Genomic DNA, 24,582 nt, shown 5'->3' with positions numbered 1-24,582 from the left:
AACCCAGAGAAGATCTTTGTTTTCTGCTTCTAAGCTACTGCCAGACTCTTAGAGGAACAGCTGATGAGCTTTAGCCTTGATTTAGGCACAAATCAAAACCACTTCTGCAACCCAGTCCAAGTTGTTGACCCTATCTGTCTGTAATCTGATCAGCTCTGACCCTAAATTGGTGACAGACTGTTATTAAAAGTGTGCCTTGGTAAGTCCCGAGAACGGTAGTTCATAGAAACCAAACAAAAATAACGGCTCTATTTTAACATGTTAATGTAGAGTACAGATGCAGTCCTTGCTGTCAGTAGTGGTGCAAGGATGTCCTTACACGCTGTGTGGTTAGTGTTTAAACTTGTCACTTTTTCTTCTGGACGAGGGCTGGGACATCTAATGTCGCACATGCCAACACCTGACAGCTATTTAATAGGAGTGTTTGAGCCAGAAAAGAACCCCATATACACCTTGTAATTCTTTCAAAGAGCTTTGTTCTGAGGGAGGTTTGGTTGGTTAGAAGAAGACCAAATCTTAACCCTCTTCACTTTAGATGAGGACTTGCAAAGAAGAGGGCGTAGCCGTCCTACTTCAGGAAGTTAGAGCTAGAAAAGTTTATCATAACAAAGCCCACCCTTCTTAGCGCCCTCAGACTGCGGATTTTTGCCTCGCGGGACCCCCGTCCGAAGGCGCGGGGGCTCGTTCCTGCTGCCTCCTGCCCCAGGTGTCTCCAGGTGCCCCTCGGCGGGAGGGCGGCCCGGCCGCGGGCGCCTCTGCCGGGGGCGGGCGGCGCTGCCGCTCCCCGTGCGGCGCCTCCTCCGCCCGGCAGCCAGGCGGGCGGGCAGGCAGGGAGAGCGAGAGGGGGAGCGCGGAGCTGCCGCCGCCGCCCCGGAGCCGCGGCAGCTCAGCGGCGTGGGCGGCAGCCGTACCCCCGTCCGCCCGGCAGCGGGAGCGCCCCGGCCACCGCCGCCCGCCCCTGGCCGCCCGCCGGCCATGGAGCTCTCCCTGAGGCTGCTCCTGGCGTCCTGCCTCTCCCTGGGGGCGGCCGGCGAGTTTGACAGAAGGTAGGCGCGGGGCGAGCGGGGGCGGCGGCCGGGACCGGCCGGGCAAGGGAGAGAGGGCGGTGTGTCCTCGGGCAGGTCGGAGCCCCCGCGGGGAAAGCGGAGGGAGCCTGGGCTCTTTCCCGGGCGGGCGGGGGGGCTTCGACGGCGGGCGCTGTGATGGCCCTCGGGCTCCTGCCTGGCACCGGCCCCCGGAGCCCTCGGCGGGACGTGTCCCGGCGCTCCCGTCCCCCCACGGTCGGGAAGAAGTGCCCGCGGGCACGGCCGCGGTGGAGGCGCGGTGCTGGAGGTGCTGCTCCCGGGGCTCACCAGGACGGGCTCTCTCGGCCCCCGTTGCTCGGCAGCCTAAACTCGGGCTTAGGTGTAAAAAAGTTTATTGCGCCGCCAGGGCCGCGAATTGAAAAAAAACCCAAAAAACCAGAGCGCTTCGCACGCTGTAAAGGTAAAATTAGCTTATTGACGCCGGGAGGCACTTGCAGCAGACGACGGCGAAGATCGCGACTCAGGTTTTAACACGAAGTTCGGGGCGCGCGTGCCCGCCGGGCCTCGCCCTGTCGTGACAGGTGTCGCGATCGGCGGCGCTGCGGGGAGCGGACACTGCCGTGTGCGTGGGAATCGGCCAGAGCGACCCCCTCCCTCTCCTGGGATTTCTTTCTTAGATTTGTTCAAGTGCAGCGCTCACGGGGTTTCAGCTTGTCGTTAAGAAACGTTACTGATTCATGTCAATATTTTAGAACTACTTGAAGACGTGGTATCAGTTCCTTGGGACGAGGGAAGACTACAGCTCTTCCTTTGTATTTGATTTCTACTTAACTGTCCAGGAAGCTTTTGTTTTGAATTTTTCCCATGACGTTCCAGTGCGAAAATTTGGCCATATCACTCAGAAAATTTGACTGTATATTGCGAAATAAACCAATGCCGAAACTTTATGATGGTGTTTATTCCATATTATAAATTCTGTTTCAGACTTCTGAATCTGTTTAATGCCAGCCTGGGAGTGGCAGCAGTGAGCATACTGCGAAGCATGTCAGTTTTTTCAAGCTTTGCTGAGTTACTCTAATTGTCTTTTCGCCTCTTCACCTATAGTCATTTACATTTTTTGAACTAAACAAAGTATTAATGATAGAAATATTAGCGGCTCAGCTCTACTGAGCAGTTACTCTTTTTTTTATTTTTCTTTTAAAAAGATTATATATCTCCATGCAGGAGAGGCTGTTGCTGGTCATTGTTTGTTTAACTGGTTAGTTGTTTGTTTGTTTGGTTTGGTTTTGTTTTTTGAGTGTTTCTTTTTTCTAAATCTAGGATGATTTTAGCTACTTTCAAAATACTTCACCAGACCTTTTTGGACTGTGTTGTTCAGGTGGCCCAGACACATGGTCTCCTCTGCAGGACTCTGTCGGTTTGGAAGCAGAATTGACTGCTGCTGGGGCTGGGCCCGAGTGTCCTGGGGACAATGCCAGCGTGAGTATCATTGCTGCTGGGGCTTCTAGTCACTTGTAGAAAAGGCTTGGACACACCTAGTCACGTCTTTCACATGTTCACACACATTCTTACAACACAGGGCTTAGGCTTTTGCATGTGTGAGTCTGACTTACTTAGAAGGATGTTGTCATGTTGAAATTCTGTTTGTTTTCAACTAAAAACAATTGCAATCAAGTAAGGTGAACTTGAGTTAGAGCAATGAGAATTTGGGAAGTTTGGTTCGGTTTCTGCTTCATTTCATGCTCTGATCTGATAACCTGATGTTACTATGCTGTGTCATGTTACAAGCACTGTGGAGCAAGAGTATTTGCATCCAAGAAGGAAACCCAAATTATTGATATTTCTCTTAAAAAATCGATGTTGCAATTAGTATTAAGTTCAAACATACTTTTGCAAACCCCAAACTAAGGGAGTAAATCTGCCTGACAGCATCCTTTTATTGGGTCATACGTGAAGAGGAGCATCTCTGAGATTCTTTCATCTATTTAGAATCTTTGATATAATAGTGGGATAAACCAGTAGAGAAGTCTTCATCATTAACTACATGTTCAAGAGGTGTTTTGTGGTGGCAGCTAGTACTGTGTAGAAGTTAAAATTGTGAGGAGTGTTATAGAGACCTCAGCTTGTTAAAATTACAGCCTTTGATACTGGGAACGCTTGCTCATGTGTTTAACAATGCATGCATGAGTGACATCCCTGAAATTTATGCAGGAGCAAACCTATAGACACTGGTCCTTAGGTTTTTTTATTTAGATACAAACATATACAGACTAGATTATTTTCTACCAGGCCATTTTTAAAGGAAAACAGATGTTAAATGTTTAAGTTGCTTAGTCTGCAGGGCGGTGACTGTAGGTGGCAAATATTAGGCAAAAGATAGATATAGCATTGGCAATGCAACTCTCAGCAAAGGTTTTGTTCAAATCTGTAAACAGCAAGACTGGCTTCTTTCTTCCCAAATGTGTTAAAAGCCCACAATGTTTAATACGTATATAAGATTACTTGTAAAAGCTATGTGAAGTACTTCTGGAATGTAACATCCCTGATACTATTTCTTTGATGCAGAGTTCTCAGGTTGATACCTCTCAGGCCATACCATGAATCATTTTGATTTTTAGGGCCCTAATTGGTAACAGGTAGTCCTTTCCTTGAGGTGAATATTTATAAAGAAGGAAGGACAAGGAGTAGTAGATTGATTGAGGCTACTCCAGAGACAACAGAATCTGTGCCCACCTTTCATAATACAGATTTATTTGAGGATCATTGTGCATTTAAATATTTGAGGCTATGGAGGCTTAACTGGCAAATATCAGTAATTTGCATAGTTTATAAAAATCAAACCAAACCCAAAAAAGCCCAGACCACTGTCTCACTGTGGCCCTTTTCTTGGACAAGTTGTCTCCTGTGTTGTGACCATAAATTGCAGCTTATGTTTAGGTGGAAGTTTATTTCTCATTATTGCCCATTCTGATTTTTGGTTGCATTTTTATGATCTTGGGAGACAGGAATAGCATGAAGTGATACTATCAAAAGATTCATAACTCAAAATTGAAAATGAGATAGAAGTAATAATACACAGAAAGTATTTTTTATTTTTTACTCTTTGAATTTGTCAATAAGGTAATTTTTAGTATTTTTAGTGCCAGCTTTTCCAGGTACTATAAGTGGTCTTCTTTTTCTTTTTTTTTTTTTTTTAAGGGTAAAGCCAGGTGAATTCTCTCACCTCCTTCCCCTGCATTGTAGTCCATTATTCACAGATTTGTTTTCCATGCACATTTAGAAGACGTGTAGAGGTGTATTTTCTGTGATCATCTCCAATAGCTGGGACCAGACTTTCAAAAGAATACGTTTATCACTCAGGTGTCTAAAGGCATTTTTTCCTCTTTTTCTTTTTCATATTGGGTGCTGATAATTTTTAATTGCTGATTCAGAAAAGACTCAGGTATCTGGGTGAAAACCTTACCAAAACCATGACAGCTCCTTCTTAGTTTTAAATGGGAGCCAACCTCTTAGCAAAATAAAGCAAGAAGATCTGCCCCAGTTGTGGGTGGTGAAAATTCCAGACATATCACGACGTGGGAGATTACACTAAGTGAAAGTGAATCGTTCTAATGCTTACAGCCAAATAGAAAATCTGTAGTCAGCTCTCCACCTGGAAATGTGGCACCCAGTATGAAGGATTAACCTGGCACAGAAAGCAGCATTCCTGGCCTCAAAGGAAAACTTGGGTATTTAACTGTACAAAGGAATATCACAGAAAATTTTCCAAAAAGCCGAGTACATGATTATTTCTTCAGCTTTCTCTATGGATAAAGGCAAACCTCTGAGTCCTGTCCGTGAAATGAGTGGCATAAATAGATGTCAGACTTTCTCTACTAGATGTACGTTTTCTTTGTTGTTTCTAGAATAAGTTGTATTTGCACAATGAAAGTAAGTATAGAGTCAGGCTTAAAAATTAGTAGTGAGACCCAGTTTACAAATTACTCTAAAAAAGAAGCTTTAAATATTCCAGCAATAGTACTGAGCTCTTTATTAGTGAGCTTGAACTGCTTTTTTTTCAAACTAATTTGGGCCATCCTTGGTATGCCTGAAAATGCTACAGCACCTTTGGACTCTCACCTGCTTACTCATGCGTAATTTACTGTGTGGGCACTAATTACCTCTGAATTTATCCTTCTGACAATAAGTATAAGGTGAGAGCCATGCTGGAGCCAGTGTAGCAGGCATATAGGCTCTGATACATGATAGTGTACATGCCATGGGCAAGTGATCGCTAACATACCTGGATACGTTTTCTGCTGTCCAACTTAGCTGCTCCACCAAAAGCATGTGGCATGGCCTCTGCCCACAGCTATTGAGAAAAAAATGTGTTAGTGTAAACCAACTGTGTGATTTAAGGCAAAGGTTTAATTGTGACAAATGTTTAAGCCTGTATTACATCAGCTCTAACGAGGCAGGAGTGTGGCATAGCTGACAAGTGGTAATTTATTAAGCCTTGGTGATTCCATGTTCCTGATCTTTCATCCATAATCCATCCATACAGTTGCAAATGAAAACTGAACTGTGTTAGCTAAACTTGCTTTTGTGAAGTGTGGAGTTATTCCTTTTATGTCCCTTTGACTGACAAAGGAGTGCACACAGAGCATAGTTGTGCTTACTGCTGCTTACTAATGCAAGTCAGCATAACTCGGCTCCCTTCTGCTCTTATAAACATGTAGGAAGAAGCTGAAATAGGGCCCCTCCTTTAATTTACACTCTTCCTTTACAACCTCCTCTGTCTCCTCTTAATAAATTAAACCAAACCAATCAAGACTTGTGCCTGTAGGTCTGATCTGTCTGTAAACTTGCTTCCAAAGCCTGTCAGTGGCAGCTGTAATATCTGAGCTAGTGGAAACATTCACTCTGCAGTGACATGAAATTCCCTTCCCCAGTGCCCTTTCCAGTTCCAGCAAAGGCACTTAGAAGGTGTCCTTCCAACTGAAATAATCAAGAACTTTGAAACAGGTTGGATTTTTTTTTCTTTCTTGCAGGTTGTGAATACCAAAGTAAGATCAAGGTTTAGGCAGCTAGATGCGTTTTGAGATTTTCAAAGGAGCTGAACAAATGTAACTCAAATTCATTGGCATTTCTCAGTCTTTGTAAATTAAAAGTCCATCCACAGTTATTTAGTGGCCTAGATTTAGAACTGTGGATATATTTGATTATTAATGTAACTAAGTAGCTTTTCTGAGGTTTGGGTTTGATATATAAACCAGTTTCATTAGTTAAACCTGGTGTGTAGAAAGGCTAATTTGGAAGCAGCAGAAATGTTGTTTAAGCACTAACTATTAGTTCACATGAAGTGCCCTCATCATTGGTAGAGCTGATCCTCCTTTACACTGAGGGACTCACAGCATCAGTGCTTTAAAGTTAGATATTATATACCCCAGTTGAAATTTGTCCAAAAATCCCATGTTGTTGCCCAGCCTGTGGGATTTACTTGCACCTTAATTAGTAGAAGTGGGAGTAATAGCTGTTAAGTGGGAGTAATCACACAAAAGCCTACCTCTGTGTAAGATGGTATGTTGATAAAGTAACTGATGAGATGTGTGTAAAAAGAAGGTGGTTGTTTTTTATCTGTTATTGTTGTGCACACAGCAAAACTATAGGCCAGAGCAAAAGTGAGGGTAGAAAGAATTTCTTCTGGATTTCTTTTCTCAGAGTAGGGGAGACGACTTCCTGTGACATAGTGTTTCTGGTGAGAGCAGGTATCAATAGTTGCATTTTTATTTCCTAAATAAAAGTAAGGCAACGGCATCTGTGGTACTGAGTGTATTGTCCTAACCCAAAACCCATTCAGTGGGTTTTAAAGGACACAGTGAAAACAAGTTGGGACATGAATCGTTGCATGCATCTTGTACAAATGTATTTCTGCATGCCAGCAGCAAGAATTGCCTTAAGAAGTTCATTAATTTTTTTTTTTTTAATGTGTTATTCAGCATTGATTTTCATTGTTTGAAATATCTGAGGGAAGAGAATTTCAGCAGTGGTAGGGTTGGAGCTCAGTTCTTTGAACTGGATGAAAAATGTCAACTGTAGAATAGAAAATAGTCATGTCCATTCCTCTATTTTAGCTACTGTAGTCTGGGAAACCTGCTGCATGCAGCCTGTTATATTATCCCCCTAATAAGATGTCTGTGGCAGTGTTCTGCTGTCAGGGATGGGCGTTTTTCTGAGTGTTTCTCAAGAAAAGAATAACCTGGACCTTGTTTTCCAAGTGTCTCTGTTAGGTTGGAGATAGATAAAGCAGCAGGAAAGTCCTTGGAACCAGTGCTGATTGACCCTTGCTGATAATCCAGTGTAGAGAAATCAACTGTGAATGTATATTCACATACTGCACTCTGATGGCCTATCAGAAAACTAAAATACGAGATAAGAAATGCCCTGAGTTCATGCAGAGACTTGTGTGAGAAGCAGTATGATGCTTTTTATTTTCCAGTATGAAAGTGGAAGATCTTCCCTTCAGTTTCTGACAGGCTGTGCTAGGAGTTATCTGAAAAATAATTCTTTGTGGATGTTTCTGCCGCTAATCCGATCTGGTTTCCTGAAAATTATTCTTAGAACTAATGTTCTACCTGCCTTGCTTTTAGCTGGCTTACAAATATCCATGTAGTTCTTTCAAAAGCTATACAAATTGTTTCCATTCGTGTGTGTCTTTTGTGAAGGAAATACACCTGCTTTGTACATGGTTGTGTGTCTATTTGTAATTGATTTGTACAATAGTTGTATGTAGTCAAGGTACACTAAAGATGTAAAGACTGCTTCAAAATTTTAGCTGCAGTTTAACAGCCAATAACCTAGTAGAAAGAGATAATACTTTAACATAGATTTAAAAGGTTAAGCAAGATTTTTTTAAGAAAAGCAATATAAAACACCTTGAATTATCATTCTGGTTTACGGTTTGGACAACTCCTTTGCTAGAGGTGATAGCAAAATGGTTCCTTTTGCTGTGTTCATTTATGTACAGAATACAAGGTTAGATCTGCAGCTGCTATAAACAGATGCAGATCTACTGTTGGATCCTCTGTTGTCGGGAGTCTACATGGCTGTTGGAGTCAGCAGATTTTGTCTGATAGCAGCAAGTTTGACCAACAGAAGTTTCTTAACAGGAATAAAATCCTTCTTGAGAAGGTGAAGATGAGTGTGTCCTTTCAGAGCACCCATCTGTTGTAACTCCATCTGGTTATCTCCCTGTGCTGAGATTTGTGTGTTACTTAGGGAGCAAACCCAGAAAAGGTCAGCAAAGTAGTTTCTCGCCACCTTGCACTAAACCCTTGAAAATTGGTTTAAAAACCTAGGGACCAAGCAATCAGGAGGAATACAGTAAAGTCAAACCATCAGTTTACACCTCCCCTTAGCTTTGCATCATTAGAAAATGTTAATTGAAGGATGTCAGGTTAGAATGTAGATTTAGTCAAGCCTAGTAGTAAGTATCCAATTTCAGGAAGTTCTTAAAAGGACTTGCAAGCGCAAGAGGGGAGCTTTTACAAACTGATACATAACAGATGCAGGCGTAACTGAGTGCTTTGCTGGGAACTGTGCATGCTGCTGCCTTTTATAACAGTTGTGAAGAAACTTCGTGTCTCTCCTGCTGCTCCTGTCCTAATGAGCTTAAAGACTGTGCAAATCTATTTGCAGAGATGCAGGGTAGTGGGAGGGGGAGGAAGAGGTGGCTGTGCTCTCATTGATGCATAGAAGGAGATTTTGTATAACTAATGTTAATTTACCCCCATAAATCATCCCATGCATCAATGGGAGAAGAGGCCACGAGGTGCTTAGGACTTCTGTTTCTTGCACATAACAATGCTTTCAGTGGGAACGGCAATTCTGTATAGTCCACGATGCACAAAAATAAAACCATGATTGTGAGGATAATGAGCTGTGAAAATATTGGCTTCTAGGATGCTGATCAGCAGAAACATCCTTAGTCAGTAAGAGTTTTGCTGCTGAATTTGTGACTGCAAGAACACAGTCTGTATTAATACATTGTATTGACAATGTTTAATGAATATTTATGTGCAGAATGTCTGCTTCTTATAAAATGACTAATATTTTTGTGCATCCCTGGTACTTTTCAAAGAAAAGACATTTTATACAGAATTGCAGTGCTGCTTTATGCTGCTATGGAAGAAAAAAAAATGAGGTTTTGCTATTTTTATTCAGTTGTTTTTTTTTTTTCAGTTTAGAACCTTTATGCTTTTAAAGCAGTTATGACTTTACTATGTTAAAGATACAGTATCCTTTTCTACTTCCCTGCTGCATCCCTCCTGCACTTCATACATGAAGTAATAGTTTTGCAGCCCATTTTTTCCCAAGAAAATGTCAACACATACGCGATTTGTCTGTTTACAGCTTTAGTATAGTTGTATCTGGAGCTTCTCTCAAAGCCCAGCAACAACCTGGAGAGATTCTCTCCACTGTAACAAATGCTAAGGGACTTTCTTGTTAAAACTTATTTAAATCAGTAGAAGTTGCAATCATAGAAAATCCATGAGTGTGGGTAAAATACTCCTTAAAATACAAAGAGCTGCTGTTGCTTAACTCCCAGTCTTCTTTAATAAGGATATGTAGCCTAACAAGTTATCCTGCTAATGTTAAATTTATTGGCAAATAATTTCATTTAAAGTAGCCTAAACATATATCTGTTTCCATCTTATTTAAATTTTGTAGCATATCTTTTTTCATGTGGTAGTAAGAGCTGAAAAGGTCTTTAAATATTAGTTTTAATTTAGATGACATTAAATTTTTAAACATTATAAAAATTACCAGTAAATTTATTTGCCAACAGGTTTATTGGTTGCAGATGTTCAGATACTTATAAATGAGTGTAATTTTAATTGCTCTCAAATTAGCATCCAGATGCTAAACCTTCATGTTTGCTCTGGAGATGCAGCATTAAATTAAAAATATATACCTATTTTTAAATGAAAGGATACTGTTTCTTTAAGAAAAGCATTTGTGTTCTGTTGATGGAAGCATTGAACCTAAACCATGAAACATGAGAATTTTTACAACTATGTACCATATGAAACATGACAAAGTGTAGCTCCTTAGTTGATTGAATAAGAATAGCATCACATCATTATATTTAATTACACTTATATATCAGAATGTATTTTTAAATTTCATTATGAAATACTGATGTAAGGTATTTCCACTTTTAAATGTGTACGAGAATTTTTTTTATTTCAGAAAAACTCTGAATGTTGAATGTGTGTAATTCTCCAGGAATGTAACAAGTTGATAAAAACCCCAACCAAGTCCATCCTCCTTACAGGAAAAAAAAAAAAAGCTGGAATTTCTTTTTTGGATATTTGTTTTGCAGCGTTCTACGTCTTAAGGCAGAGAATAGCCAGCCTAAGGTGCCAGCCCAAAGGTTAGCTGAATATATTTCTTGAAATAACTTTGGCAAGGTTATGACTTGGAGTTATGGCCTCTAAGTCATCAGTTTACATAAAATTATATGACAAGAAGATTTTTTTTTTTTTAAATATTTGATTTGGGGAAGATAAGGCGGGAAGGAAATTAACAGGGCTATTTTATCCCAGACACCTAATGAGATACTTATTTTCTAAACTATTACACTTTTCCCTTTTCACTCTTCTTCTTTTTCTTTATTTTACCCTCAAGCCCTGCGCAATATTTTTTCCTTCCTGCAAGTTGTTTATACTCTTCGCATCATATTTACAAGCGGTCAGATTTAGGAAGCCTAATTTGCTCTCAGAGTATTGAATCATGAACAACGGGAGGTTAATTTGGGATGCCTGAGGCACTTATTGCCCCCCATTGCCTGCTTTGCACTTCCACTACAGGTTGTCATTCCCAGAACAGGGAGACTTTACAGCCCCAGGTCTGCAGCAGTGTACAACCTGGCATGTCAGAGCAAAATGAAATCTACACTAGTTTGCATTGGTACCCAGGGCTGTAGTCTCCTGCTGCTCAGGAATTAATATGTCTTGTTTGCTTACCCCTGTGGCAGGGGTGCCGGTCTTCAAATGGGGGGGAGAATGTCAGTCAGCTATTCATCTGTCTGGGAAAGTCAGCTTTGTTACTGTGATACAGGAGTTACTCTACTGAAGCCAGGGGATGTTATATTTGAATAAACAAAATACCAATAGGACCCAGTTTGTCTTCTGCCACCAGGCATAGAGACATTCATGCTTCTACCTGTTGGAATTCAGTAGACACATAGAAGGATTTCAGGTAATGAACAGACATTTGAGATGATAGAGCACCATTCTTTTGGCAGTTGTAATGAACAACTTGAAATGCAAACACGGAAAGATTGACAAAGCATGAAATATTTCTTGCTTTTCTACTTTTACAAGTATTAGATCAGATGTATTTAAGTATATAAGCATTAGATTAACTTCCACTGACTTCATTAAATCCAGTTGATTTAGCCCATGCTTAAGTTATGCATGCTTTTTAGTGCTGTTCTGAATAGGAAGGCATTCATGAACCAGGGTCTGGATTTGTCCATGCGGTTCAGAAACATATTTGGCAGCAGTCACAGCCAAGCAAAGAATTCAGTGCAATGAATAGCCCACACTGGTTGCAGTTTGTCATGTTAATGTGCTGTTACCGGAATCATATGTGCAAATGGAGTAACTGATTTACCCAGGCAAATGTAGTAGTTGTGCATGAAAAATTAGGAGCTGCATATGTAAAGGAACTGTATGTTTTAGATGGAAGCTTTAGCATGCCTTTTGACAACATTTGTTGTCATGGATGGCACAAAAAAGGGCAAGTAATTAGTGAAAAATATTCAGGCATTAGATATTACCGTTTTATCTGATGATATTATCGGTTTCTAATTATAGAAGTTGGTCAAGGACATTTATTATCTCCACAAAAAATAGAGTAAGGAATGTTGTGCAGATGAAATGATCTGAAAATTAATACCCAGTTGCCCTAGTCAGGCTTAATAAGGTCTGCAGAGATATATATTGTGACTACTTATTTGGGAAGCAAAGTCACTTTTTTGGAAGTAATTCTGTAATGTGAGTTGTGGGTATGATGCATTTTTACCACCTACTGGTAACTCTGAGGTGGGTTAAGCTTTATGCATTCTCCGGCATTTGTGAGTAGTTGAAGTATGTAGTTGAACAAAAAAGAAATATGTAACTCTGAAGGAGTTACGGTGATTTATTTTACAAATTGGCTCATACCTTTGGGATCCTCGACCAAAATTACTGTGAGTAAGACAGATTAATTTTTCTGAATGTGTGTTTATGCAATTGCATAATATACAAAGAACTGCAAAAAGTAAAATAGACAGAGACAGGTGTGAGCTGAAGAAAAGTATGATAGAACTTGAGTTTGTGGTCTGTTAGCACCATGGGAGAAAGGCAACCAGGTTCAGTTGAGAGAGGCAGCAGAGAGGAAAGTTTCTTTCATCAGCATGCAAGTCCTGTTATAAAATTGGCACCAGGGGAATGTAAGTAGCAATCTTAAGATTGGAAGTTCTGCAATCATCAGTGTAAGAGGATCCAATAAAAGTTTGTGGAACTAAATAATATGTAATCATTTCTGGGCTGCTGCACAAATTGCTTTCTGTGTTTGAACAAACTAAATGTTAAGGAGCTGGGATCTGGAGTCAGAATAAATAAGGGGGTATATATTACTTGGGAAGAGAGGGCAGAAACAAGATTGTTCAGGCAGATGGTCAGCATAGGTTGTTTCAGATGCAGGTATTTTGTGTATATTTTTAGATTCAAAGAGGTGAAAACAGAAGTTCAAGGACACGCTGGACATCTGCAGCTTGGCATTTTGAGGCAGATTTCAGTGGAGGGATGCAAAAAGCAATGAAAGACGCTGAGGGCAACTTCTGGCAAAGAAACCCTCTATTAAGGAACAGAAGTTAAGAGGCAAAGCACAGAAAAAGAACATAAGAATTACACTCAACGCTGTTTTGATGAAACATAGCTAGGAGTGCTGGGAAAAAACCAATGAAAAGTTAAATTGCTAGAGATACTCCACTAAGAAAGCTCAGGGATTTCCATTGCTGGCCAAAAATGAAGAGGAGGAGGTAGGCAGGTAGGAACCAGGCATTGCAACCATGTGGTTAGGACTCCACCAAACAGTGTTTAGTAATCAAGAACTAAGTCATTAACGTTAAAATTCTAGATGAGAAGGAACAGAGGGGGACAGCATGTGGTAGTCGCCCATGCCATCAAAAGGTGGATAGCTTAGTGCAGAGGAACTGTCAAAGCCTGAGGGGTACTTCCAAAGCTGTTCTGAGAGAACTGTGTGCAAGGAGAAAATACAGGTGAAATTTTAAAAACCAGCATTATAGACCCGTAATGAATAGGTTGAATGTATTTTTCGTTTGTTTTATTTATGCAGCAATTAAAAAAATAATTCAGAATGGTTGAGTCATACTCAAATACCACCAGCAGCAATCAGTGACTGGGAAGATTGGTGGCTTCTGGCTTTTACACAAGCATAACACATGCTAACAGTGTATGTATTTCACCAGAAATTCTTCCTTCCTCTCTTCCACAATTGAAAAGAAACCCAAAAACATAGTTGTAAGCCTAAACCACTCATTCATGTTTCAGTTCCTTGTGTTATTTTTAAAGAAAGTTTAATTTGTCCTGAAGTTTAAGTGAGACTTAAAATGTGATATTTTTCACCTTATTTTGGAGGAAAAAGGTAGTTCTTGTCAACCTTTAAAATGGGTACTCCATTAGATTTATGGCCAGATAAAAGACTTCAGGATACCTCCTTGACTCCATTGAAGTTAGTGGGAACTGAGAAGGAGCAAATCTTCACATCCAGCCCAACAAAAAGAATTTAAAATGATCAAACTGAAATGAATACTCTTGAGTGCAGAGTTTATTTGCTGATGTCTCTTGAATGGATGGGTCAACAAAATGAAAAGGGAAGTTTGGTTATTGTTTATTCAGTGGCAGAGATAAAATAAGCAACATTTGACTGAAGTCAAAAACAGCTGTGCTTAGGAATTTTTTTCTGTCTATCTCAGCCCACACTACTGCCCAATGGGAGTACAGTTTAACACTTTTCGGAGAGGAATACTTGGAGAAGTGATAGGTCTATCTTGATACTGATTCAAAAATAAATTAGCAATCTCATTTTTAGTGGCACTTTTCTATACAAGCGTAAATTTAACTTTCGTTTAAAATAATTGCTATTGTTTTGCTTCTTTTTGTCAACCTTTCTCACACTCTTATCTTCTGTACTTCATTGCCCTAAGTGTGTAAGAGAGTGACTTTCTCAGCCTGGTGTACCTCTCCACTATCTACACTTCCTTTTTGCCTAGTAGGGAAACAAGTATTACATAACCGGCTGAAGTCAATCGACATGGCTTATTTCAGTCATTGTAAATGTGGATTGATTGGAGGGAAATGATGGTTTCTTGGTTGTGGAGGAATTTTTTGCTTGTTAAGATGCAGAAAATACTAATTGGGAGACTTTTTTCCCTGCTACTTGGGAGTCTACTTCTGTTTAAAAAAATGGATAAACTCCATGTGTCTGTGTGTGAGCAGAGCGACTGAAGTATTCTGGTCTGTTGTATCTGGAATTTTGCAAGAAAACAAGTAGAGTGGAAAAATTAAAAGAAAACACCCAGTCACATGGGCACACATAGTATATGCTCAGACTCATACCAAACAGCTGAAATAGTCGTTTGCTATTAAAAGAAATGCTGAAAGTCAGGCTTAAGCTTATTTTTATACCTGGATCTCATTGTTTAGAGTGTTTAAATAGAACCCGTTGTGAGTTAGTGAGTGTATCTGCTGCCATGCAAGGGCATCTCTTCCTTTGGAGAAGGGAGGGAATATTTGCAGGATGCAGATGGCAGAGCTGGAGCTGGCCCACCTCTCTGAGCCTGGTCACTCTGGTAGGGATCAGTGGGAAGGGCATGCAGATGTCCCTGGTGGAACCCTAGCCAGGCATGCAGGCTTGCTTGAACACCATCTGATTCTTAAGTCCTGAGCACCCTGCAAAGCCCCATTACAGTTAATGGGAGGATATACAAGACCTTTTGTGAGAGTGGCTTGGAAATGCCATGAGATTTATCTATGGTTTTGGCTGAGTTACAGATGTTGCTATGTTAACTCTAAAACATTTTTCTCCTCTATATATAAATTCTTCAGTTGTAACATTGTGTTGAATGTCAGCTGTGTGTAAATAAGATGCATAATGCTTAAGTAGCCAAATTGCATAGAATGTACTCTAATAAGCAGGATTTCTTCAAGTACAGTGTTTGGCAGCACACAAAGGTTTCCAAATACCTGTTTAATATGCAAAAAAAAGCATTTTATGATGACTTTGACTTTCTGGATAGTGGTTTTCTAATCATTAGGAAGCTTTCCTTGGGGTAGTAGAGATTCTTGAGCTGTAGACTGTTGAGGGGCTGAGATCTCCTTTAACTGAAACTTTTAAAAACAGAAAAGAGAGATATCTGTCATGTGATTTAAGTGCATTTCTTAATTATATCTTGAGACTAGGAGGTAGACTAGATCAACTGTTACCTACCTGTATGTAATACAAGACATTATATCGTACATAAAGTGAAACTACATTTGTTGAGATGTGTTGGACTAGATTTTGGAGATCACATAGATCCAATTCCATGATGTAATAACATGGCCTGTGTTGCATGTTTCATATCTGTAGAAGTTGTTTTAAACAAATGCTAATATGCAATTTTTATTCATTACAATATATGACCTGCTTGGGTAACTGAGAGAATTAAGCAAAACATCTGATTCCCAATACAAATGTATTTGACCTTTTGAATTAGAGGAATATTTTTATTTCTAAATGAAATTAAAATCCCATTTATTTCATAACTGAATTTTATAATTTCATCTTATTTCATAACTGAATTTTATAATTTCATCTTATTTCATAACTGTATTTTATAATTTCATCTTCAAGCATGAGGGTTTTTTCCTCTATCTGAGCTGCTGCTAATGTACAATTTATGCAATTGAGGGAGAAACATAGGCTTTAAAGTCAACTAAACTGAAGTCGCCACAGGTTAAGCTATTGAACTGTTATACTTCACACCAAGCTGATCCCATGGTACTTTGTGTTTTTTAAAAGGATTTATTTAAGTGTATCCCACTTCACAATATGGATCTTCTTTGTAGTGTGGTTGAAATTAAATGGAAACTTTCAAAAACATATTAATAGTAATTTCTTTTTTTCTCCTGTGATTTAGATTACGTTTTCTTTTCCCCTAGTGACTTTGATGTTGGTCTTCACAGTTTTCATTTTGGCACCATCACCTCTAATTAGACTTGGGTCTATGATGTCAGGAAGATGATTCTCAGTGTCTAAATGGGCTCTTACACAAAGAAGATACTTTTTTTATGTTTATGATCATCGTGATTAAAAAAAGCAGTAAATGTTTCCAAGTACAATGTTCTAGAATTTTCTCATGATGTAGCAGTTGCTCTTCAGTCAGATCTGTCCATTCCATGAGGGCATAGCATACTTTTCCAAACATACCTTTTAGTAGTCTAAGAAGCCCCTTTCCTTTACACTGTCAGTGAGAGGTGTTTCTGAATCTGAATCCCATTTCTTTTTTTCTGGACAGTGTGTATTGGAGAAAAAAAAAATCTAACATTAATTAAGAAACATCCTTTTCTGTTGCCTTTTAAGATATTCCTTAACACAATTTTCTGGAAAGGGACCTCACCATCATACTAGAAAGATCTGTCAAGAGCAGTGCTGTAGATTTAAAATAAGGCTTTATGTTCTCAGTGGATATCACTGACCATATGTATATACTATGTTTAAACAAAAATGATAATAAAGGGCAAATGCAGTCCTAAAACTGGAGCAAACTCCTTCTATGCGAGCAGTTGCTTCTATATATGTATTTGAGGGAATTGCTGATTCTGAATGCTTTGAATCTTATGGAAAAGATTTTAAAAGGTCAGAGATGTATTTGCATGGTTCTTCCACAACCAAGACTAATCTCTTGGTTTTGTTTTAATTTTGTTTAATTCAACCCTGTTGAACAGCTTGGCTAGAATGCAAGCTACATTTTTGAGTGTGTTCTGGAGATTTCTGTTAAATTACATCCTTAATACATCCAGTTTTATGATACAGCCTGTTGTCAAATTAATTAATATTACAGCTGGATCTAGTTAGTTACTTTGCAAATTCCAAATGATACTGTTACTTTATGAAATGAACTTAAAGCCAGGGTAAATAGATAAATTCTGATTACTGATTACAGGCTAATAAAGTTATACCACCCTCTGATTGCTGTCTATTTGGTGTCTGTCTTGCTTAAACAGTGAGCTCACCAGAACTTTGCATCTGCATTTTATCATATAATGATAAACAATATTACAGAGCATAGTAAATACTTCACTTTTCCACTAGATTGAAACACTATGTTTTGTAACAGAAAAACATTTCTAATAAAGAGAACTTGGAAATGTTTAAAATTTTCATCTGTCAAATGGTTTCTGGAGCTTTGCAGAATTCATTGCACTCTGATAATACTCCTATTAGCTAATCCTGCATCAGTGTAAATTTGTGCATGAATTGTCATATTTCTTCAAAAGCAATGCTTATCTTTGTGTTATTGAAGTTCTAAAAGTTTGCTTTAAGAATTTTGTTTGTGTTATATTGAGAGAGGTACCAAAAAATGGCTTCCTAACTACTGTTTCTTGGAGCTCTGTGTTTATTTGACTCTGGAAGCAGAATGGACCATAATTTCTGAGCTATGATCTGTACATTCTGAGACTGTATCTAAACAGCAGGGTGGATAATAAACGCTTGAAATTTTCAGAGAAGTGAGTTGGATGTGTGCAGTGATAAAGTGGTGTATTACAGTCAAGTGTTGCTTTTGCCCAGTTCTTTTTTCCTCCCAAACAAAAGAGAGAGAAAAAAAAAAGCAATTCCTATACCAGAATCCAAGCACCCAAAAGGGAGAGGTTCAGGGAAAATGTTGCTCAATGAGAGGGTAAAGAGTGTTGCCTTGTGGTCATAGAGGAAGGCAGTGAATGCTGGGATCTCTGCTACTGCCTACTAATAACTGCACAAGGGCTTTTTGTGTTGCCAGTGACATTGATGTACACATTTTCTGTATAGCTGGGGCATATTCCAGGTTTATCAAATTTAATGTCTTGAATCATAGAACATACATACATACACAGAGCAAGTGAAGGCATAGTGCCTACTTGCTGATTAGGTATTAAAAGTTTAATATGCCAGAAAGAGCATGATGTAGTGTTGTACAAAAATAGACTACTTACAAGTATCTCCCTCTTCCCACAAGTATTGGGGTGGTGGTTGGTTTTGAAAGTGCACCTGATGTTAACAGTGGTATTTGAAGCATATAATGTTGCTGTTGGGAGGAACATAAACAGTACTATTTGTTAGGTCATTGCCATTTGTTTCAAAGTAAAAGCACTGTCAGCTGTAACTGGAGTGGAAAAATAATGAGTATTCCTCTATTTGCAGCTATATGCCAGCCAGGGTGCAAACATGGTGAATGCATTGGGCCAAACAAGTGTAAGTGCCACCCAGGTTACACTGGAAAAACCTGCAACCAAGGTAAGAAATAGTTTATTTTTGAAGTTATGGAAGTATTGTTGATCCCTCTACCCCCTTCTACCAATGCTATGTGTGTCACCTGTGTTTATAGGGTAATGAACTCATATACCAGGTCTGTTACTGCTGTAGCTATTCTGATTGGGACTGACATTTGTAGACAGAATGACATCTGCAGTGGGATGACACAGGGGAAAAATGGCTTTCATTAAGCTGAAATCAATGTGAATAGTATATAGTATGTATTTACACGCTCTCCTGAATCTGAAACAAATTATTTAAAACTTGTGGTCAGGATTGTTGTTTTACAAGGTCACAATTTTCAGTTTTGGATAGTGAAATAGTATTTGTTTAATTAAAAACCCCTATCATTCATACATTCTCATTTTTGTTTTTCTAATCGTGAACTAACTAGGTAGCAACAAATTGTACTACATACTGAAGAGTTGGTGTAAAGACTGTGTTGTTTTACTGAATTATCAATATAGTTTCATTGTTTGTTTTTTTTTTCCTGAAAATTACTTCCAAAACATGTCATGGTATAAAGATCATAGAGTATAAAACAGAATTGTAATACATGATTTATTAGATTTTGTTGGCCAAGCATCAAACATACAAACAAAGATATCTCAGTGAGACTGTTCTCTTTTTCAGTTGTCTCAGCCTTCAGGGAAGGTTAATGCATTTTCTGAGTGCTGAGGAAGTATGGTAGAAGAGTGTGATATTTAGAACGGTTTTGTTGTTGAAAAATATATCCTGATGTTGGCTAACTTTCTTATGATGTGTTGAATTTTAGAGTTATTTTCTTTAAAAATAGATACATATTTATTTTTGGATTTACTAATCCCTCCTGAACTGATGTGGAAATGAATGTTGTGGTTTTCAGTTTTTTTACAAGTTTGTCATCTGTCAAATTATCCTGTCTTCTTATCCCCTTACTTTGGGCTGACATCTTAAAGGATGGGTTGTTATGATTTTATTCTATACATGTTTTAGTCAGTCTAGAACATTTTTAGAAAACAGTGCAGTGAACTAGCAGTTGTTGTATGTGTATGGAACAGGTTTTATATGTACTAATTACTTTAATAATATAAAAAAAATGCTGTGCAAGTTGCTGGAGGCTGCAATCTTGAACTAAACTATGTACTTGCCACTAAATGCTATGGAAGGCAAAAAGGAAAAAACTGTGTTGATAAATGATTAAAGGAAGTCTTCTAGGCAGTATTGATCAAATATTCTTGCATGGTATTGGTGACAAAGTTGCCGCAACCGAGGTGCATGAGGTTTCTGAGATGCCTACTGACTGTGGTGCCCCAAATGTACACCAGTTCAGGTGACTACTGCTATTGTATTACATGATGAGACCCTCGAGCTGTTCCTGGGATCAGAGTATGTGTTCTTGCCACGTGAAACACTTCTGTTCCACCCCCTGGGATCATCATGCAAGAAATATGGTGTCAAGGGGTGAGGTGGTCCTGTGTGTCAGGTGGTGTGATCCTTCTACCTGCACGGCTTGAAGCAGTAGTACAATTTCTTGCAAAGGGGATGGAGGCTAATAGACTGATGGCTGTGAAGAGAAAGCTGAACCTGCAGTACCATTAGCATGCAGAGCAAATAACTGATTGTGTTACCTTGATGTTCTATGCCTGTATTCTGGAGAGTATTGACTCTCCACCACACTCATGGTTGTCACTGGCATTTGTTTCTTTCCTCTGCTCTTCTTTCCAGGCCTGCCCTTTTTATTTTTTTCTAACTTCCTTTGTAAAGTGAGAGCAATGGAAATTGATTATCAGGTTAGATGAAGATGAAACTGATTTAGATAAAGTTGGAAGTTGTAGAAAATGAGGGTTAACTTCTGCATTTGGCAGCTGTTGATTAATCACACTAAGTGATGTGAACAAAACTCTCTTCGGGGGTTACAGATCTCTCGATTTTGACATGGTACTGTGATGTTAGTTGCTGGAAATGAAAGCTGATCTACTGTTTATAGCATGGTGATAACAGTTTAATTTTTGTACTTGGTTTCTGGTCTTTTGTTTTCTATTGTCAAAGTTGAGTGAATGAGGTACTGAATATTTGACTTTTGTGTTGCTTGATCCAAGTTAGCTAATAGATAGAAAAAGGCAGGAAAACTGAGTACTGGAGTCTGCAGAAGCTAATTAAAAATAGAAGTGTATTGTATCTTGCTAGGGATAAACGCCCCATTGTTAAATGTTCACTGAAGTTGGTCCAAGATCGTGTGTGGCACCACACAGCAACCAAAGAATTCACATCCGGATTTGCCAGCAAAAGGCACTTGTCCTTTCCTTGTACTCATATTTTCATTTCACTTCTTTAAAAATCTTTAAAAAATAAAATACTTGTGCTCAGCAGCCTGTGTTTGTTATGAACCTGCTTTCCATAGTGCTCAAAACTGTCAGTCTGTTTTTATGTGCTGTACTCTTATGTTATTTTGAAATTAAGAACACTGGTTTTGCATTGACTGTACAATTGTAGGCAATGTGGGAAATTAAATGGCTGATCAATGAAATTTTCCGGGTATAGGACGGTGAGTGGACATCCCCACAAGAAAATAAAAGAGATTTGTTAAACTTTTTAATATTGTTACACTTTATATTTTAAATGCTGGTATGAGATTATAAGTGACTAAAAGAAGTTATCGTATTTTATTAAAATAAAAAACGATGTAAAAATGTTATTTTTATTACCCTTTGAGTTTATACATTTTAGCTTTCAATTTTTTTAGAGGCAACTTCTGCTGTTTTCTTATTTCCTCTTTTGATGCATAGACATTTCTACTGTGATGTCTTTATAGAGGTTGCTTGAAATATACAGTTGATAAGTAACCGGCATTTCTTCAAGAGCCGTGTTGTTATGGCTGATTTTTTTTGGCTGCTGACATTTGCCTGAGCCTGTTCTTGAAAAGTAACCTTTACTTAAAGAAAAAGAAACTCTCAAACAGATCTAAATAGCAGTATATAAATAGCAGGAATACTCCCTGTCCCTGTGCAGCACATCCGGACGTTTCTTAGGGAAGTATACTGCTGCAGATTATGGGTGCATGGAGGTGGATCAGGGCAGCTGTCAGCATATTCATAAAGGCCTTTATGTAGAACTGGTAGGACCTGCTAGGAATTGTACAATATGCCTCCTAGGGAACTGTGTGATGCTTGTCATGTGGTTTCTGAGTATGTGCCTGTGTGCACTGCTGAAAAGAAGAAAAGTTGCATTTTGGGAAAAATTAGATGGGCTGAGCAGTATGCTCTAACACACCTAATCTGTTTGCAGGCTGGCTTTTCTCTTGAGTAGCCATAGCACTGCCAGTACTTGTTTTCCTGAACAGTAGCATTCATTTTGACTCCATAAGGTTAAAGACATCTTTCAATAACCAGTTTCAAAGGCAAAAGTGAAGACAAATGACATATGAGATTTAGGTTTAAGTGGAGTTGTGCTAACAGCCTGCTTTTGCTATCTGGTGACCTTAGGTTTCTGTTACATCAGCCAAACTTAAAATTTTTATTTTTCAAGGTGTTTTTTTAAGATGTGAATCAGAGGAGTCAGACAGCATTTGTTCATAGACAGAAATATAATGAAATGAAGGCAATAGAAATAATTTAGAGCCAAAATTCTACAAATAGAAAGCATGTGATATGATATCGTAATACAGTTGGTTGTGCCTGCTTTATAATACCAGGTTATTCTCAGAGTATGTTACTAATAGCTGTCTATTTGTCAGTACCAGAACTTTCATTTCTGTACTAAGAATATTTTGTACCAAATGGTGGTGTAGAATTCAGAGTCCTACAGAAAGATCCAATTATTTAAGGCTCATAATGTAATCTGTACTTTATTCAAGATGGTAAACTGGGAACAGTCATAAATTTTTATGATTTTCAACTTTGAGTCTGTGGTCATAACTCTGGAAGTAAGTGCAAGACACTTCTTAAGTCTTCAGGAGTAACTAAACTTAGGAGCTGAATTGCAGGGGGATTTAAGCACTAAAGTTAACATAAGGCACTGTTAAAATCCTGCTCTGTCAACTTAATTTCAATGTTACCTTTCCTTGTTCTGCCCGTACTTCTAGTTAAGTATTTTATACTTAGTTCTGTTACACATTTGTTTTGTGAAGTCATGCTTTTTGTACGAAAGAGGAAAAATACACGTATCTTACACATGGAGGACTCTTTTTTTTCCCCTCTTACTTTTTACTTTCTCTTACTTTACATCTCAAAATGATGGTTGTCAGTGAACCTCAGTATATTCAATAGTGTGGGCTCCTTGGGGATACGCTTATGAATTGAAATCAAATGCTAGCAGAGTTTTTTAATTTAACAATGACTTTTTTAACAGACACATTGTATGTGTAATAAATATGTTCATGCAGTTATAATGTCTGTCAGGAACTACCTATTTGTATGTTTTACAGAAGAAAGGAAAAATAAAGCAGGGGTTTTTTTGGTGCTGCCGAGAGACGTTTAACTTCCAAAATGTGAGCTTTCATCTGTTTATTATTGAACATTTTTATGTAAAGCTTTTTTTACTCAAAGGTTTTCACAATGAAAACTTGTCCTTCCCCTCTAACGTAATCACCTGCTGCATTCCCGTTCGACCTAGGCACATATGCTATCCTGCAGGTCTGTTTCCACATGACTAAATGTACATTCTTCTACAACTGTTTCTCTCAAACCTAGCAGGTGCATTTTTTTTTTTTTTGTGATTGGGGCATTGGTGCCTGTTTGGAGAAGTATGTTCTCCTAGCAACTACTGAAACTCCCAAAGAGTGAGAGTTGAAATGGAGTGCTCTTTGTGTGGCATATGATCCATAGGAGGACTGCAGGGATGGTCATCACTCCTTCTTTATCAGGCATAGGTCTAGCCCTTATTTTGGCAACCTTTCCTCAGTGAAGTCCAGTGTACACTCACCTGATCTTCCTTACCACTTGAGGAGCAAATATTCCCCTTCAGGTTTCCTAGAAACATCTCGGTCAGCCTTCCATAGGAAGAAAGAGGAAATTCTATCCCTTACCACTACCCTCCTGTGGAAGAGGGGAACAGGAAGTATTCTTGTCTCTAAACATGCTGCTCTTCCCAAGGCCTTGGAAAATGAAGTAAAGTAGGTCATATCCGTCAGCTGGGGGAAGGGTTGAGGGGAAGGGCAAATACCTCACTCGCTATTCCTTGACCCCATGAAGATGAAAACAAAGTAGGTCAGAAGACAACAGATTTTATGATACACATAAACACTGTTAGGAGCTCTCAGGAGCAGCAGTGATGTAACAGGCAACATCCTTCTGGCTGCTTTTGGATTATGTCAGTGACTTTTAGTCTGATACATTTTTTTTTCTCTTGGTGGCTCTGCATTTTATCAGTCAAAATGAAAGGGAAAGTATTTCTCAGTTTTAGAATGCCATTTAAAAATATTTTGACCTGAAAAGAATAAGATGAAGAATCTTGCTCTCTAAAACTAAGTGATTACAGTGTTTCAGGATTAATTTAAAATCCAAACATCAGGAACTTGAAAAATTCCAGGCATAGTTGTCTAGAAGCAATGTTTTCTCTAATTTCTTCTCCACAGTGAATGTAACTCTCCTCACTCCATTTACTACGTAGACCCTGTTAAGTTTTCTACTTTAGTCTGAAAAGCAATCAACTTATTACTGACTTTATTCTAACAAGAGGTAAATTTATCTTTCTGTTTTAACATCTTAACCCTGAGCCTTCACCTCTAGCCTGCAGAAAGCATGTGTCGCCTCCTCAGTTATTTTATGAAGTGGCTACTGTGTGTGTGGGTCTACCACATGGTAGGAGCACCAAGGCTTACTTTTCTGCTACATGGATGAGGGATTGACACTTGATGAGATAGTGCTTAATAGTGGGAGATGGCTCTTTGAAAAATTCTGGAAATAATGGCAGTTTTCCTTCTGTGACAGAGTTCCAAAGAGCATTGTGCAATATTAACTCAGTTTTTTAAGTA

General features: G+C 38.9%; 1 protein-coding gene across 5 annotated transcripts in view; it reads left to right on the top strand.

Annotated features, from left to right (window-relative positions):
- The first annotated feature begins 938 nt into the window (after window positions 1-938).
- Window positions 939-24,582, top strand: part of NPNT (nephronectin) — a 52,577-nt gene continuing 28,933 nt past the window's right edge. For 4 of the 5 annotated variants that reach the window (XM_027636169.1, XM_027636170.1, XM_027636171.1 and 1 more), the window contains exons 1-4: window positions 939-1,046; window positions 2,404-2,504; window positions 10,390-10,440; window positions 18,519-18,611. In XM_027636169.1, the coding sequence (XP_027491970.1) occupies window positions 976-1,046; window positions 2,404-2,504; window positions 10,390-10,440; window positions 18,519-18,611 (316 nt within the window). In that variant the 5' untranslated portion in view covers window positions 939-975. The remainder of the gene's footprint in view (window positions 1,047-2,403; window positions 2,505-10,389; window positions 10,441-18,518; window positions 18,612-24,582) is intronic. The other variant, XM_027636167.1, reaches the window with a different exon arrangement.

The sequence above is a fragment of the Corapipo altera genome, unplaced genomic scaffold, assembly GCF_003945725.1.
Source record: "Corapipo altera isolate COAL_440 unplaced genomic scaffold, ASM394572v1 22b, whole genome shotgun sequence".
In the NCBI taxonomy this organism is placed as follows: Eukaryota; Metazoa; Chordata; class Aves; order Passeriformes; family Pipridae; genus Corapipo; species Corapipo altera.
Note: the sequence above shows the minus strand (reverse complement) of the source record. Positions and strands in the feature narration are given on the sequence as shown.